This window comes from Rhinolophus ferrumequinum, chromosome 11 (genome assembly GCF_004115265.2).
Source record: "Rhinolophus ferrumequinum isolate MPI-CBG mRhiFer1 chromosome 11, mRhiFer1_v1.p, whole genome shotgun sequence".
Classification (NCBI taxonomy): domain Eukaryota; kingdom Metazoa; phylum Chordata; class Mammalia; order Chiroptera; family Rhinolophidae; genus Rhinolophus; species Rhinolophus ferrumequinum.
Window position 1 is genome coordinate 3999086 of NC_046294.1, and position 16920 is coordinate 4016005.

General features: G+C 47.3%; 1 protein-coding gene and 1 long non-coding RNA gene across 2 annotated transcripts; both read right to left on the minus strand.

Moving 5' to 3' along the window:
* Positions 1-956: 956 nt before the first annotated feature.
* On the minus strand, positions 957-7923 carry LOC117029651 (uncharacterized). The gene is made up of 3 exons (XR_004424296.1): positions 7734-7923; positions 6086-6375; positions 957-1280 (listed from the first exon to the last, which is right to left on the minus strand). It is a non-coding gene; the product is annotated as an uncharacterized LOC117029651 (long non-coding RNA).
* Positions 4731-5328, minus strand: LOC117029650 (10 kDa heat shock protein, mitochondrial-like). The gene has a single exon (XM_033118875.1). It carries the CDS (start codon positions 5181-5183, stop codon positions 4875-4877), a length of 309 nt encoding a protein of 102 aa, XP_032974766.1. The 5' UTR covers positions 5184-5328; the 3' UTR covers positions 4731-4874.
* Positions 7924-16920: the final 8997 nt, after the last annotated feature.

Consider the following 16920-nt stretch of genomic DNA (forward strand, 5'->3'; position numbering starts at 1 on the left):
GCTCTGGTGCCATGATTGTGCTCCGAGGGGTCTGGAAAAGGGTTACTCTGACATTTCAAAGGTATGTTATCTTAGATGCAAAAAAAACCCAAACAAACAATAGACAGGCTCACCTAAGGTAAAGATTGATCCTTGTCACGGAAGCTACAGGCGGAGGATGTGACTACCTGCTATGACCGCTGGTAGTCAGGAATTTTTATGTTCAGACCATCCCGTGTAGTTCCTTTCAGTCTCTGGCTTTGTAGGGCTTGCCATACAGGCCTCACCTGTGCTTGTCAGGTTGAGCATGTGGCCTCATTTTTGCTTATACTGTGTTGATTGTGGTGATGGTTTCAAGGATGTGTACATAGGCCAAAACTTACAGACTTGTACAGCTCAAATGTGTGGAGTTTATAGTATGTCAACTATACCCTAATAAAGATGAAAAAACCAAAAAACCATGCACTCACTAAACCATGTTTCAAAAATATTTAATAAAATGCCAAATGATATTACAATAACAAAGGGAAAAGAGGAAGGAGAATAATTCCACATAGCCTTTTTAGAGGACAATTTGGCAGTTTGCAGCTAAATTGAAAGTGCGTTTAACCTTGGACCCAGAAGTTTCCTTTCTAGATATTATCGAGCAAACAGCTGTAAAGATCTTACCTGCAGTTCTTCAATACCATTAAACTGAAATTAAAATTCTATCCACACAGAGACCTGCAAGGCCATCTATGACCCGGCCACCTCTCGGAATCCAACTCTGTACTCTGGGATTTTCGACCACCTGCAGCCACCTGGTCTCTCTCTTTTTTCTTTTTTTCTGACGGGGAAAAGGACTTTATTGGGGAACAGTGTGTACTTCCAGGATTTTTTCCAAGTCAAGTTGTTGTCCTTTCAATCTTAGTTGTGGAGGGTGCAGCTCAGCTCCAGGTCCAGTTGCCGTTGTTAGTTGCAGGGGGCACAGCCCACCATCCCTTGCGGGAGTCAAATCAGCAACCGTGTGGTTGAGAGCCCACTGGCCCATGTGGGAATCCAACCGGCAGCCCTTGGAGTTAGGAGCACGGAGCTCCAACCTCCTGAGCCACCTGGCTGGCCAGCCACCTGGTCTTATGTTCTCAGAACCCGCAAAGCTTCTTACCACCTAAGGGCCTTTGTACCTGCCACCTTCTCACCTGTGATGCTGGCACACTCTTGAACAATGTTCCTTTCCTGCAAATGTCACCTCTTCACACTGGCCTTCCAGACCACCTGATCGAAATCTTTCCCGCCAGGGGTGCCAGGACACAGCATGGCTTCTGGAGAAAAGAAGGAAGTGAATGCCTATTTCACATGGAAGGGGAGCAGAATTTGCCACCCCAAAAGATGCCTTATTGGCATAAGGATTATCTTTAGCTGATTATTTTTAAGAAACTGCAGACATAGGAGAGGCTCTGAAGATCAAATAAAAGTTACCCTTTTGTAAGAGACATTTACAGTTATAACGGAAATCTTAATTTGTAAGTGTCTCCCTTTCTGTCGTAGGAAGAGAATGACCGAATATCTAGAAATTCTTATCAATGGAGAAGGTAACTGACCTAAATTTGCATAACAACTTTACCCGTGTTTACGGGTGCTTTTCCTGGTAATGTCCCATAACTGGCTCCCACCCTACTTCCCCAACTTTTTCCTTTGTCTTTAGCTGGAGATGGTATTTAAGGCGGTGGTTTGGGCCATGTCAGAGAGTTACTCAGTTTTCCTGGGTTTCTCCATGTATATAAGAGGTATATATGTTATTCAACTTCTGTTTGTTTTTCTCTTGTTAATCTGTCTTTTTTTGTTATAGCGTGTCTCAACCAAGAATCTAGAAGGGTAGAGGAAAAATTTTTTTTCCTCCCCTACATCATGCCAGAGTAAAATGGAAAGGAATCCATGCTTTAAATGAAAAACCTGAAAGCATAGAAGTACTAGAAGAGAATACAGGAAAATTGCTTTATAATCCTACAGTGGGGGCAATTTCCTCTATGAGTCAAAACTGAGAAGCCATAAAATAATAATACACTTGATTATAGAAGGAAATCATAAAAAGAAATCAAAGTCAAAAGATGAACTGGTTAGTGATCAGGGAAATGCACATGAAAACCATAATGAACAACACCTTCATACCCTTGATAGCTAGAATCAAAACTGCAGGTAGTAACAAGTGTTGGTGAAGATGTGGAGAAACTGGAACCCTCGCACACTGCTGGTGGGAATGTGAAATGGCGCATAGCCAGAAAGTGGAAACAAGACAAATAGACATCAACAGATGAATGGGTAAACAAAATGTGGTCTATCCGTCCAATGGGATATTATTCAGCCATACAAAGGAACTTTAAGTACTGTCATACACTACAACATGGATAAATCTCAAAAATATTATGCTATGCGAAAGAAGCCAGATACAAAAGGCCATATATTGCATGATTCCATTTATATGAATTGTCCAGAACAGGCAAATCCATACAGACCCCAAATAGGTTAGTGGTTGTTTAAGCCTGGGTTGGGGGCCAAAGGGAAGTCATTGCTAATGGTTGGAGATTTCTGTTTCGGGATGATAAAAATTTTCGAAACTTGACTGTGGTGATCATTGCACAACTCTGTAAACATAGTAAAAACCGGTGAAATATACACTTTAGACGGATGAATTGTATCCTGTGTAGATTATATCTTGATAATGCTGTTTTAAAAAGACACTTAGTAAAAAAAAACAAAACATTTTTTTCAGCTCAGTCTTTATATAAAAAGATCCACAACCTAATAGAAAATAAGGAAAAGCGTATGAGCAGTATACTGAGAAGGAAATACAAATGGCTCTCCCATTTACGAAACAACACCCAACCTTCCTCATAATGAAAGAAATGCAAATTAAAATGGGGCAAGGACACCATTTTTCACTTCTCAGACTGGGGAAAACCTAACATTTCGACACACATTTTTGGTGTGTCTATGGGACACAGTGTTGGGGGGAGGGCAAACTGGGGCAACCCTGTGGAAGGTGTGAGGGTTAGTTTTCTGTATCTACTTGACTGGGCCATGGGCATGGGAGGCAGAGGCCCAGAGAGCCAGACAAACATTATTCTGGGTGTTTGTTTCTAGACGAGATTAACATTTGAATCAGTGCAGTAAGTGAAGCAGACTGCTCTTCCCAATGGGGTGGGCCTCATCCAATCAGCTGAAGGTATGAACGGAAGAAAAGGGCTGACCCTTCCCTGAGTAAGAGAGAACTCCTCCTGCCTGACTTGAAACTGAGACAGATTTTTTTTTTTATCCTGCCTTTGGACTCAACCTGAAACAGTGGCTCTTCCTGGGTCTTGAGCCTACCAGACATCGTACAGGAATTATCCCATCAGCTCTCCTTGGTTTCCAGCTTGCCTACTGCAGATTTTGGGACTTGTCAGCCTATTTCGTCCCAAAAAAGGATCTATTCGGGAGACAAAAAAGGGTTGCAACCCAGCACATACGGACATGTCAAGCCACGTGCAGATTATGGCCAGCATGCCAAGATGCAGGGGTATTTAAGGAAGGAAAAAAGGAAGTTAGAACCATAGGGTTCCATTATAAAGGAAGTTAGAACCATAGGGTTCTTCCTGTAGGGTTCTTGTGTGAACTTCCATAAGCCCTAGCTCCTCCCATCTATTACCCATCCCCTGCCTGAGCATGTTTTCTTAAAGTTCCAATCCACACACACACACACACACACACACACACACACAGAGGGTACCCCAAAAAGGAAAAAACTGTATTAAAATTGTAATACTCAATATTATTCAAGGTCTGACAATTAAATTTGAGAACTTGTTACAATGCTGTTGCTAATCTTTTTTGATATCAGAGGGATTATTCATTATGAATTTGCACCCACTGGACAAACAGTTAACCAAGTTTACTATTTGGAAGTGCTGAAAACGCTGCATGAAAAAGTTAGACGACCTAAACTTTTCGCCAACAATTCACGGTTCTTGCATCACGACAATGCACCAGCTCACACGGCACTGTCTGTGAGGGAGTTTTTAGCCAGTAAACAAATAACTGTATTGGAACACCCTCCCACTCACCTGATCTGGCCCCCAATGACTTCTTTCTTTACCTGAAGATAAAGGAAATATTGAAAGGAAGACATTTTGATGACATTCAAGACATCAAGGGTAATACGACGACAGCTCTGATGGCCATTCCAGAAAAAGAGTTCCAAAATTGCTTTGAAGGGTGGACTAGGTGCTGGCGTTGGTGCATAACTTCCCAAGGGGAGTCCTTCGAAGTGACCATAGTGATATTCAGCAATGAGGCACCTTTTCTAGGATGCGTTCCCAAACTTAATTATCAGACCTCATATACTGATAACAAAAGGTGAATACAAGTCACGTTTGACTTCTGCAGTTACAAGAGGTGCTCAAAGTGGTTACCATCAGCGTGCAGACACTTCTGATTATGGCGAACTATTGCTTGAGCCACGTTGACCAAAGTGTCCACATGTGTACATTTTTTGGCACCCCCGGTATATGTATTTCTCTCTTTGTTTCTCATATATATATATATATATATATATACATATATATATATATATAAAACATAATATGTATATGTTATGCTATACACACACACACACACACACACACACACACACACACACACACTGTGTTTCCCTGAAAATAAGGCCTAGCTGGACAATCAGCTCTAATGTGTCTTTTAGAGCAAAAATTAATGAAAGACCCAGTCTTATTTTACTATAATATAAGATTGGGTCTTTTTTTTTTTTTTTGGATATCATTAGTTTATTACAAAAGAGACATGGAAATTATTTACATGATGAGATTTCAGAACTTCAGTGGAATGGGCAGCTTCACGTGATGCCATGTCAGTAGTGATTTATTTCAGTCTACATACTTTCCTAGAATGTCACCATCTCTAAACAAGAAATAATCCTTGTCATCTATAACTACTTTGGTGCCTCCATATTCTGGAAGAAGAACTTTATCTCCAACTTTCACGCTAACTGGTTGAATCTCTCCGCCCTTTCCTTTAGAGCCGGATCCAACAGCTACTACTGTTGCTTGCAATACTTTTCCTTGAGATTTTTCTGGAAGCATAATGCTTCCCTTGGTTACAGTTTCTGCAGCACTCCTTTCAACTAATACTCGGTCAAAGAGGGGGAGAAACTTTCTAAATGCCTGTCCTGCCATGACTCCGGCAGCAGCAGTTCGTACTCTGCTCTCGCGCCTCGGCCGCAAGGAGAGACCTGCAGTCCGGTTTTCGAGACACGTGAACTTTAGAAAAGGCTGCCCAGCGCGCAGGCGCGCTCGCTCCAGCCCAAGATTGGGTCTTTAATATAATATAATATAATATAATATAATATAATATAATATAATACTGGGTCTTATACTGATTTTTGCTCCAAAAGACACATTAGAGCTGATTGTCCAGTTAGGTTTTATTTTGGGGGAAACACAGTGTGTGTATTTATATATTTATATTTATATTTATATATATATATATATGTACATATATGTGTGTGTGTCTGTGTATATATATATATATATATATATATATATATATATATATATATAATATTGGTTCTGTTTCTCTGGAGCACCCTGACTAATACCAGCACAGAGGGTAATTCAGTAATATACAACAACACTGCACACACATGGCCTTGACCCAATCACAATTCCGAGAACCCACCCTATGGATAGACTTGCAGGTGCAAGAACTGACCTTTGTACAGTTATTCATTGCAACAATGTTTCTAGGACAAAAGACAGGAAATAGCCAAGTGTCACAGAAGACAATTAAATTGCGATAAAATAAGATAAAATAAACCATATGATGGAACACTGTGTACCATTAAACCATATGTAAATAAACTTAAACAGAGACACTCTCTGTGTAATGACAGGAAGATAGCTCTAAGGCATGTAAGTAAATTTTTGAAAAGGCAAACACAGGACGGGAGATACAGCAAGCTTCCTTTGACATGAGAAAGAAGGAAGCAAGCTTCCTTTGACATACATACTAATTTTTGCTTGCATTTTCATAAGGAAATTCTGGAAAGACAACATAAGAAACCAGTCAGAATGGTTACCTGTGTGTGTCAGATGCGGCAGAGGTGAGAGTCAGGCTTTCTCCTAGATACGTCTTATACTGATTGGATATTTAAACCATATTGATTTGAACACATTCCCGATTGAAAAAATAAAATATCCCCTGCTGATCCACCAGAAGTGTCCTTGTTCATTGCCCTTGTAGAAATGAGAGGGTGGCATCTAGTCTGTTCATTATTGTTCTTCCGGGGCCTAGGAGAGGTCCAGCTCACAGTAGGTGCTGGAGAAACACATTTGGGATGAACCGTTGACTAGAGAAACTGGAAACAAACTAAAAACAAGAAAACAACAGAGAATGATCTGCATAAATGAAGGTGCACTCAAACTGTGGAAAAGAAGGAAGCAGGTAAGCAGGAGGTAGGTTCAGAGTGATTTCCAAAACAGACTGTTAAGTGCAGAGGGGGAACAAGTGCCAAAATTATATATAAACCCAATCTGATCTATGTAAAAGAGATCCCTAAAACAAAACTATTCTGGAAGATGTGGAATGTAAAATGTGGAAAAGTCTGGAAGAATAGACAGCCGACTAACAGTGGTGGTTACGGCCAGAGTAGGGAGTTGTTTGGAGGTGGGAGAAGCTGATGGGAGTATCTGCCTAGGATAGTTTCCGTTTATTCCTGAGAATGGATTTGTTACCTGGAAAAAATTGATAGCGTCCTATCAAGAAAAAGAGAGCAGAAACGCGTATATACCATATGGCTTCCATTTTGTAAAAACTCACGAAATCAAAGATAGCACAAAGAAAATAATAGAAATAGATAGAAAATAGATAGAAAAAAAATAGTAATCAAAGAAAGTAGCACAAAAGACCGATGGGAAATGCAGCGAAGTGTTACCGAGAGGTGAGATTTCAGGCAATGTTTTACAGCTTTTTGTTATACGGTCCAGTGTTTCCTCTTTTTCCACAGTGAACACAACTTAATTGCGTAATTTTAACTTACTAAAAAGCAGCCAGCTCTGGAGGCCATCTCCTGCGCCAGACCCTGGGGGCGCTGGCCGCGGCTCAGGCCGATGGCCCGGGTTGGCTGCAGTGCAGCCCGAGGGCACCCAGAGCAGGAAGCCGCTCAGCAAGGCGCACGCCGACGAGGAAGTGCTGGCTCCGCGCGTGGAGAGGCGCAGGGCGGGAACGCTCCGAGTTCCCCGGGTCTCGACGCCCGGGACCGGATGCGGTCTCCCGGCTGGCGGGCAAGCACGCTGCCCCCACCCTCCCGGTTCGTGGCCGATTTCACACCCCGGCCCGGCTGGCGCTGAGCCCTCCCGCAGTCTAACCCCGCCCCCGCGCGCGGGCCCGGCGGACCTTGACCCACGGTGATCGCCCCGGGCACCCTCTCCCTCCCGCCCGCGACTCCGGCTTCCCCGGGGCGGGTAGACGAGATGGGCGAACTAGCACATCTCTGGTACTGCCTCCCCTCCACCCCAGCTCCTTCTCGTGCACAAAAGAGGGGCTCTAGGGCACCCTGGGACGCAAATAGGGCTCTGGGTGGACGCCGAGAGGAGCAGGGGTGAGCTGGGAGGGAGAGCGCCGGGAGCTGGGGCATCGCGGGACCTCCTCCCCACCGGCCGCCAGCTGCCCCCAGCGGCAGGACTCGCAGCTGTGCAAGGTGCCGGAGCCCTTGGCCGAGTTCTTACCTCGGCCTCTCCCTTGGCACGGGGCCGGCACCCTGGCGGGCAGGAGAGGGGCTGCAGCGTCGGGATCGACCGCGGAACTTCCTGCAGAAGAAACAAATTCAAGGGAGCAGGGCAATTGGACATTTTTAAACTGCAAGTGCTCCTGCAACAGCCTAAAGCCTCTGTCGCTCCCGGCCCACCTCCCCGCCGCTGCGGCCTGTCACTTCCTCTCTCCACCCCCGAAATCCCCCCTCCCCCACACACACACGCTCGTCTCTTCCTATCAAAAGCAAGTGACCTTAATTAGCTTATCTGGCGGCCAATTAGCGCCCAGCCAATTCCCCTCTTTTCCTTTCCACAAAAGATCTGGCGAGTTGGCCGAGCCTGAGTCGTCAGAAATGGGACTCAACCGTAGTTCCGGATCTGGAGTGGGGTGGGGGAGGCCCTTAAAATCTTAGAAAAGGCCGGACTTCCTGGAACCGGGCCCTGTAGGGGCACCCGGGAGGAAGAGGTTATCAGTCTAATTTGGGTAATCTGGAAGGCTTCTTGGAGCAGGTGGTGTCTGAGTTGGATCTTGAAGGCTAAGAGGGATTTTTCCAAGTGGAAAAGGAGACAGCCATCGGGTTCTATTTCAGGGTCAAGGTCAGAGTGGGAGCTCCGCACCCCACCCCCAGCCCCCACAGGCAGATTGGAGGCTGGTGAGTGAAGAAGCTGTGGGCATCCATCAAAGGAGGAATGGTGAAAGAAAACATGGTCCAGACATACAATAGGGTGTTACTTGCCTTAAAGAGGAATGAAGCACTGACACGCTACAACATGGAAGAACCTTGAAAATATTATGCCCAGTGACAGAAGCCAGATACAGAAGGTGAACTATTTATTGGAGGATTTTACTTATAGGAAATGTCCAGAATAGGGAAATCCATAGAGACAGAAAGCAGATTGGTGGTTGCCAGGGGCTGGCGGGAGTTGAGGGGAGTGATGGCTAGTGGGTCAGGGTTTCTTTTAGGGGAGCATGTTTTGGGAAGCTTCTGGGATTAGATTGTGGTGATGGTAACACAACTTTGTGTATGTAGTACAAACCACTGAATTGTACACTTGAAAAGGGTGGATTTTATGGTATACATGAGTCATATCCTAATGGATTTTTTTTTAAAGGAGGAGGGTTATGGGTAGAGCACTTTCCTGGGTTGTTATCCCATTTTGCAATAGAGGAAAGTTTACTGGCTTGGGGCCTCACAGCTGGGCAGGGCTGCCGCTGAGCCAGAACCCAGATGCTCTCTGAGCATCTGGAGAGTTAGGAGTAGGTCCTGGTTTACCCTGTCTCTGTGCCTGGCATTTAGCCCACCGCTGGGCACAAAGATAAGAGTTGGGCCCGCCCAGTGGCTCAGGCGGTTGGAGCTCCGTGCTCCTAACTCCAAAGGCTGCCAGTTCAATTCCCACATGGGCCGGTGGGCTCTCAACCACAAGGTTGCTGGTTCAACTCCTCGAATCCACAAGGGATGGTGGGCTGCGCCCCTGGAACTAAGATTGAACACAGCACCTTGAGCTGAGCTGCCGCTGAGCTCCTGGATGGCTCAGTTGGTTGGAGTGCGGGCTCTCAACCACAAGGTTGTCAGTTGGGGGGGGGGAAGATAAGAGGTGAGTGGGAAGGCACTCCAGGCAGTGGGAACAGCAAGAACGGATGCCCAGAGGCAGGAAACAGGGTGAGAGCTTGAGTGGAAGAAGCACAGAGTTAGTCCATCAAGGCTCATAAGCACAGGCTGGTCCTTTAGGTGCAGGCCTCGGAAGGTCTTGTGGGTCCTGCCTAGGGGACAGGGCCAGCTCCATGGGTGTACAACCCCGCCCAGTCACACAGAGCCAGCACTCAGAAGGGTGCTGAAGGGCCCGGTGGTGGCTTAATGCCCAGTCTTCTTTTTCTTTCTTTCTTTTTTTCTAAATGAAGGCCTTAATTTTAATAATTAAAAAAAAATTTTTATTGGGGAATATTGGGGAACAGTGTGTTTCTCCAGGGCCCATCAGCTCCAAGTCATTGTCCTTCAATCTAGTTGTGGAGGGCGCAGCTCAGCTCCAAGTCCAGTCACCGGTTTCAATCTTAGTTGCAGGAGGCCCACCCCACCATCCCGGAAAGCTTGTTGAGAGCTGGCGCTCTAACCAACTGAGCCACCCGGCCACTCTAATGCCCAGTCTTAAAATTCTTAATAATTCTTGAACAATGGTTTCTGCGTTTTCTTTTTTTTTAAAAACTTTTATTTATTTTAAGTGTGTTTTTCCAGGATCCATTAGTTCCAAGTCAAGTAGTTGTTTCAATCTAGTTGTGGATAGTTGTCTCCATCTATTTGGAGAGGGTGCAACTCACACTGGCCTATGTGGAGATCGAACCTGCAATCCTGGTGTTACAACCAGCGTGGCTCTAACCAACTGAGCTAACTGGCCGCCCAGGGTTTCTGCATTTTCATTTTGCAGGGGGCCTGGCAGACAATGCAGCTAGTTCTGCCTGAGGCCACAGGATGTAGCAAAGATGTTCAGACAGGAAGGTGAGCATAGGCACACCAGGAAGGACAGAGGCAGGAAAGCTGAGAGATTTCTGCTAGGGCCGCTCCTTGAGGATTTGGGAGGATCAGAATACGGGTGCTATCTGGCAGGGTGGGAGCTAGCAGGAGTTGAGCAAACAAGGCTGGTGTAGACACCAGCCAGGGTCAGAGCCACATCTAGGTTGGGGGTGCGGGGAAACAGAAGGGAGCTATGGTAAACAGCTGAGAACAGGCCCCAGGGGAGGAGAACCTGGTGAAGGTGGTTCGGCGGTTACAGGGAGACAGTGTTCCCAGGACATGAAGTGCAGTAGCAGTGAACTGCAGCAGAGGGCCCAATAGGATGGGACCTGGGGCAGGTGGCAGGTGCTGCTGGTCACCGGTAAGCTTCCGGAGGACCAGTGCCACAGTGGGAGGAGGAGCTGCTGGGTGAGATGGACTTTCTTAAGGAAGAGAAAAATATGTGGACACATCTGAAATCTGAGGACAATCGCATCTGCAAGTAGAAAGGTACTGTACAAAGTGTGAGTCTTCTAAAAACAAGGAGCCTCTGGGGGCCGGCCCAGTGGCTCAGACGGTTGGAGCTCCATGCTCCTAACTCCGAAGGCTGCCGGTTCGATTCCCACATGGGCCAGTGGGCTCTCAACCACAAGGTTGCCAGTTCAATTCCTCGAGTCCCGCAAGGGATGGTGGGTTCTGCCCCCTGCAACTAAGATTGAACACGGCACCTTGAGCTGTGCTCTCCACAACTAAGTCCTGAAAGGACAACAACTTGAAGCTGAACGGCACCCTCCACAACTAAGATTGAAAGGACAACAACTTGACCTGGAAAAAAGTCCTGGAAGTACACACTGTTCTCCAATAAAGTCCTGTTCCCTTTCCCCAATAAAAAAATAATAATCATTAAAAAAAAAACAACTTAAAAATAAATAAATAAAAACAAGGAGCCTCTGGAGAGTCTGAAGGGGCGGGGGGTGGGTAGTCTTATAGGACTGAGCCCTTACCTGTGGAATCTGATGCTCTCTGGGTAGAGGGTGTCAGAATTGAATTGAATGGCTTGTTGGTGTGGGGAACCCCCCCCCATGCACATTTGGTGACCAGAAGTGTCAGAAGCGAAGTGTTTTGTGTCAGTCGTAAAGGAGACTTTCAGAAGAGAAACACACAGTAGGGAAGAACTAGATTTTTCTCTACACAGGAAGGTAGACAAAATCTGAGTTTTTCCTAAAAAGGTACAAACTGGTTATCCTACAGGGCAATAAAACCATAACTTTGAGGAATCTTTTTTTATTTTTCCGAACGACAGAACATTTCTGTCAGACAAAAATCTACCAGTTAACATGTAACTTCATAGATTCTAGGGCCCAAAGGTATATTTCCCTAGAGAATGAGCTAACCCTTAGGTGGGCCTGTTAGATGAGGAGCCCATGAAAGGACATTTAGTCATTGTTTTGCCTTATTTCCAAGTTTCAGATAATTTTTCTGAACCTGTGTGGGTCAGGAGTCTATCAATGGGCTTTGAAAGGCCCGAGAGAAATTATTTACCACTGTTTGTGTGTGTGTGTGCATTTTTCTGGGAAAAGCGTTTGTAGCTGTCATCAGGTTTTCAAAGGGTCAGTGACCTGTACCCTCCCCCACCGCCACCCCTCGAGTTTAAAAACTATTGACTCAGTATTACCTGCCTGGCTCCTTCTACCTCCAAAGGGGACGAATTTGTCTTGACACAGAAGCTTCTGTCAGCGCTGTCATTTGCATATTCAGCATTTGCTAAAATGAGCTACAAGAATATCACCCCTCCCCCATCCATAAGGCCCCATGTCCAGGCTGGGCCCGTCCCAGCTATGGGCCAGTCAAGATGCCAACTTCAAGGAGTACCCACTAAGGTGTCACCTGCTCTGTGCCCAAAATGCTGCTTTGGTCACACTGAGAAGCTCAGATCACACCCTCCAAGTGGGCTGGGCTAGTGGGGGCCTCAGAGATGACTGAGATCTGAGGTCACAATGGCGACCTTTGAACTACTCTGACCTTTTCAAAAAGCCTTAAAGGGACCCCACCTGTATCTGAAACGAACCCCCCGTACGGAGCAAATTATCCAACCTGTTTGCTCTCTGCTGGCATCCCCTCGGGTCTTAGCAGCTTCTACCCTGAGGGCGGAGCATCTGAGGAATGGATGCACCTCACGCTGGTGGTGAGCTCCAGCTGGCAGTTGATTAATAAACGAGGAAATAGGTTATTCTTTCATTGATGTTTACTGTTTACAGACAAAAGCTTTTAAAACATGGGCTCCATAGAGAAAAAATAATAATCATAGCTAATGCTTATATGGCGCCTATTGTGTACTGGGGAATGTTCTGAGCCTTTCCCATCAACTTGTAATCTTCCTTAAGACCCTCTAAGGCAGCTTCTATTATTTACTCTCCCCATTTTACAGGGAAGGAAACAGAGGCACCGAGAGGTTACAATTTCTCAGCTGGTAAGTAGCAGAGTCAGGATTTGAACCCAGGCTGTCTGGCTCTAGAGTTCACATCACTAAGCACTAGAATTAGTGCTTCTCCAAATAAATTTCGTAAAAAATGATGGTGAAAAGGTTACTCATTCATCCCCGCACAACGTCCTCATTTTTTTAGGTGAGGAAACTGAGGCCCAGATGGGGTAGTGAGCGGCCCATGTGGCCAGCCAGAGGCAGACTCTGGCTGGTGGCCAGGTGTGTTCACTCCGGGCACCGCTCTTGCTTCTGTACTGGGATGCCTCCCAGAAGGCAAACCTCTGCCCACCTTCCTTGGGCCTAAAACGGGCCCATCAGGGTGCTGGGTACTTCGAGATGCAGAGGAAACAGAGTGGCGTTCTTGGCCTGGAGGGGAGGAGGCGGCAGGGCAAGGAGGAGAGAGGAGGACAGAGAAGGGATGGGGTGCTCAGGCCTCCTTCCCCACTCCTGCCCACAGCTTTGCCATCACCCAGGCTTCAGACGCTCTCCCTGCCTCTCCCCTGAACCAGCGAGGGGCTGGCAGCTGGGCTCTACTGTTCCCCACCTCCCGACTCTGCTGTCTCCCCCAGTGACCCCAGGGTCTCAGTTTCATCACCTCCTCTCTTTTCATGACTGCCTGGATGGCGTCACCCTTGCCACCAACAGTCAATGTCCCACTCACTTGTCAATCACTTTTAATTTTTAATAAAAAAAAACATTGAGGCCTAACGTACAGGTAGCAAAGGGCACGATGTGCATAATTTTAAGCATATGGAACCGGGCATTGCCACCTACCCCACCAAGTTCCCCGTAGCTTCTTTACACGGTGCTCAGTCGTTATCCATCACTGCCATCAACAGACATCACTTACCTTCTGGAACATACAACACATATACTTTCTGTGCATTTGTTTGTCTGTCCTTTGCTTAACATAAGATCTGCAACATTCACCCATGTTGCGTGCATCAGTAGTTTATTCTTTTTCCTTGCTGCTTACCATTATACTGTGTGGAGAAACCACCATTTATTTATCCGTTCTACTGTTGATGGATATTTGGGTTATTTCTGGATTTTTGTTAGTTTAAGTGAATCTCCTCCAATCATTTCTCAACAAGTCTCTGCATGGACATAAGCTCTCATTTCTCTCTGGTGTGTGTACCCAGGAGTAGGATTACTGCGTCATAGGACAAGCCTGTTTCATTAGAAATACATTTTCACTGCTGCTGTTTGTTCCTTTCACTGGCACCTTGGATTCAGTTTGTTGCATCTGTGTGACCTCATTCTGTCCTCACCAAACTCCACGCTTGCTGAGCAAATATTATCGACAGCCTGCCGTGGAAGGACCACTATTTACTCACTGCCTGTAGGGGCTCAAGGTTCAAGTTCAGAGGGACTCAAAACTCTGGAGAAGTGAAGGACGCGCCGAACTCTGAGATTATAAAGTGTTTCCTATGGGAAACGAGAGCTGAGCTCTAAAAAATCTCACACACTTTTGGATCAGAACCTGCTGGGAGCTGCCAGCAAGAGAGAGGCTGGCAAGAGAGAGAAGGACTCAGCTGTGCTCTTGGCAGGCCAAGAGGGCTTTAAAAGTTTCGTGTTACAATTGTTCCTCCACTTTCGGTTGCACAATGGTATTGCGGTTATGTTTTTAAAAAGAACCCTTACCTTTCAGAGATTCCTACTAAAGAACTTGAGGACAAAATGGTGGGATTTCTAGGTTTGCTTTAAAGAAATCAATAGGGGGACAAGGGCACAAACAAACGCCCTAGCTTGAAAACTTTTGATCCTGAATGTTGGTTATATAGGACTTTATTATACTAGTCCCATTAATTTTTTTTATATGTTTGAATTTTAACACAAAAATATTTTTAGAGCAAAAAAGGGAGATGTCTCTTAGTGATGATATAGTACATGCGTTAAAAGAAAATAAAACAAGCTTTCCTTTAAAGTATGTTCATTTCAAACTGGGGAAGAATTTGAAGGAAAACAAAACAAAACCAAAAAGCTTGAGGCAGTTTTCTCTAGTTTTGGGATATTTTTGGCCCCGAGGGACTCAGGATCAGACCGTGTCTGGAGCTCTCCAGGGGCCTAGTCCCTCTGCTCTGTATTGTTAACAGCCACCGCCCCACCGCCCTGCCGCCCTGGGAGCTGCAGTCCCAGGGAGCAGAGCACGAGAGGGGAATGACGCCTCCATGGAACGGATGGAGCTGACGGCGAGCGTGGGCTCCTTACCGCCGCGGCCGTGACCGCGGCACAGGTGAGCGCGGCGCATCGGGGCTCTGACCCACCGCGGTCCCTGCCCCTGGCCCGCCCAGCCTGCAGGTGGCACCGAGGCTGAGCGCAAAGAAGGGTGTACGGTCAAGGCCAGAGAGTCTTGGGGACAGACTGGGCACCGGGCCAATCCCGGCGGGACGCACGACAGAGCACCGAGTGAGGGAGAAAAGTGACCTTGGGATGGGGACCTGCAGGCGGCCTGTGAGGTCCTTCCTCCAGTGAGAGGAGGAAAGGGCATTTGAGGTGAGGGTGACAGTGCAGCTTCCAGGAAGGTCCACGTGCAGGGCGAGGAGAGCAGGTAACCCTGGAGGGGCCTGGTGAGATAACTGTGCCCTGGCCCAGACCACCTGCCTTCTTGGGCGGTGAAACCTGTGGGGGTCGGGGCCAACTTCTACCTGTAAAGAAATGCAAATTAAAATGAGAGATATCTGCGGTCACCTTTAGGATTGGCAAAGACTAAAAAAAAGGATAATGACTGCCAGCGCTGGTGAGCTCCTGAAGACAAGGCCGCGCTGCCATGCGCGGGTGGGAGTGGAAGTTAGTAAGCTTTTCCAGAGGGCAGCTCGGTAAGAGGCACCAAAATGTCTCACGTGCCTGCCCTTTGACCTGTTGCTTCACTTCTAGGGTTTTACAGAGAGAAACGGGCGCTCACTGACGAACATGGAAGGCCAGTGCAGCTTTACTTATACCTGCAATGGTGAAAAGCGGGGTGGGCGGGTGGGAGGGGGCTAAGTGTCCTTGGGGGATTAAATACTCTGAAAGACGCGGTCATCTCTGAGCCTCCCCAGGGAACTCTGTCCACGATAGAAACCAATTGACAACAAAGAGTTTTACAAACTGCACATATCCTGTGACTTCGTTGACAACAGGCTGGACAGTACGCACGAACAGTTAACTGGAATAGTGGCAGCGGTGGGGGCGAGAACTAGAGAGAACTTTAGTTTTCTCTTCCAAATCCTTTTGCGGTAACGACCAAATAATTAAGACAGAAAGATAGAGGCAAGCGTGGATTTTCCATAACCAAAAGGAGTGATTGACTTTTAGGAGAGCCGAGTCTTTGTTCATAAAACTGGTGCATTTACGGAGCAACTGCTGTATGCAGGGCTGCCAGCTCCGGCCTGGGCAACATTGCGGGACAAGATAGGGGAGGGGCGGCTCACCCGGCAGGACGCGCGGAGCCCCAGCCCCGCACCCTCTTCCCGGAGCCCAATGCGGCAGCTACCCTCGGCTAGACCCCTGGGATCGGCCGCTGAGCAGTTTCCACTCCTGTCCCTCTCCGGAGCTCAGTCACCGGCACAAGGGTTTCTCGGTCACTCTGTCCTCGCCTCCAGCCTTTTCTTTCTAGGCACCTACAAATTGAGTTTGCCAAATCTTACCAAAGTCCCGCAAGGGAGGTATTTCTATCCCAGTTAGATGAGGAGGAGGCTCAGAAAGGTTTCCAGAATCTCCATTAGCATAGTGGCCCCGCAAGCCGCACTGCCTCCGGGTCGCATCAGCTGTCCCTACGGGGACAAGGCACGATTTGGAGCGTGGGCCTTGGAGTCAGACGTGGGCCACTGTCGGATCCATTTTCTTAGCTGTGTGATCGTGGGCAACTTAGTGATCCTTTCTCCCGCCGGGGCTGGGATCAGCTATTTATAGGGGTTAGGGTAAGGATTACAAAGGATAACGCTTCTAAAGGGCGGGCACGAGCTGGGCACCGTGCTAAGGCCCATTTTTCAGATGAGGAAACTGAGGCTCGCAGGGCGAGGAATCTCACCCTAGGCCGCACGCTGGCGGAGACCGCGGTGGTGAGCACGCGTGGGAGCGTCAGTTTCCTCACCTGAAGCTCTCCCCAGGACTCCCCGCCAATGCCCCGCCCCTCCATGTGCCCCGCCCCGTCCAGGTCCCGCCCCCGGCCCGTCGGGCATCCCAAGTGGTCGCCCACGCCCGCCTCAACCAA

Bases quoted from the DNA above. Each gene is read 5' to 3' on its own strand.
- LOC117029650 (XM_033118875.1), bottom strand. From the start codon at position 5,183: ATGGCAGGACAGGCATTTAGAAAGTTTCTCCCCCTCTTTGACCGAGTA.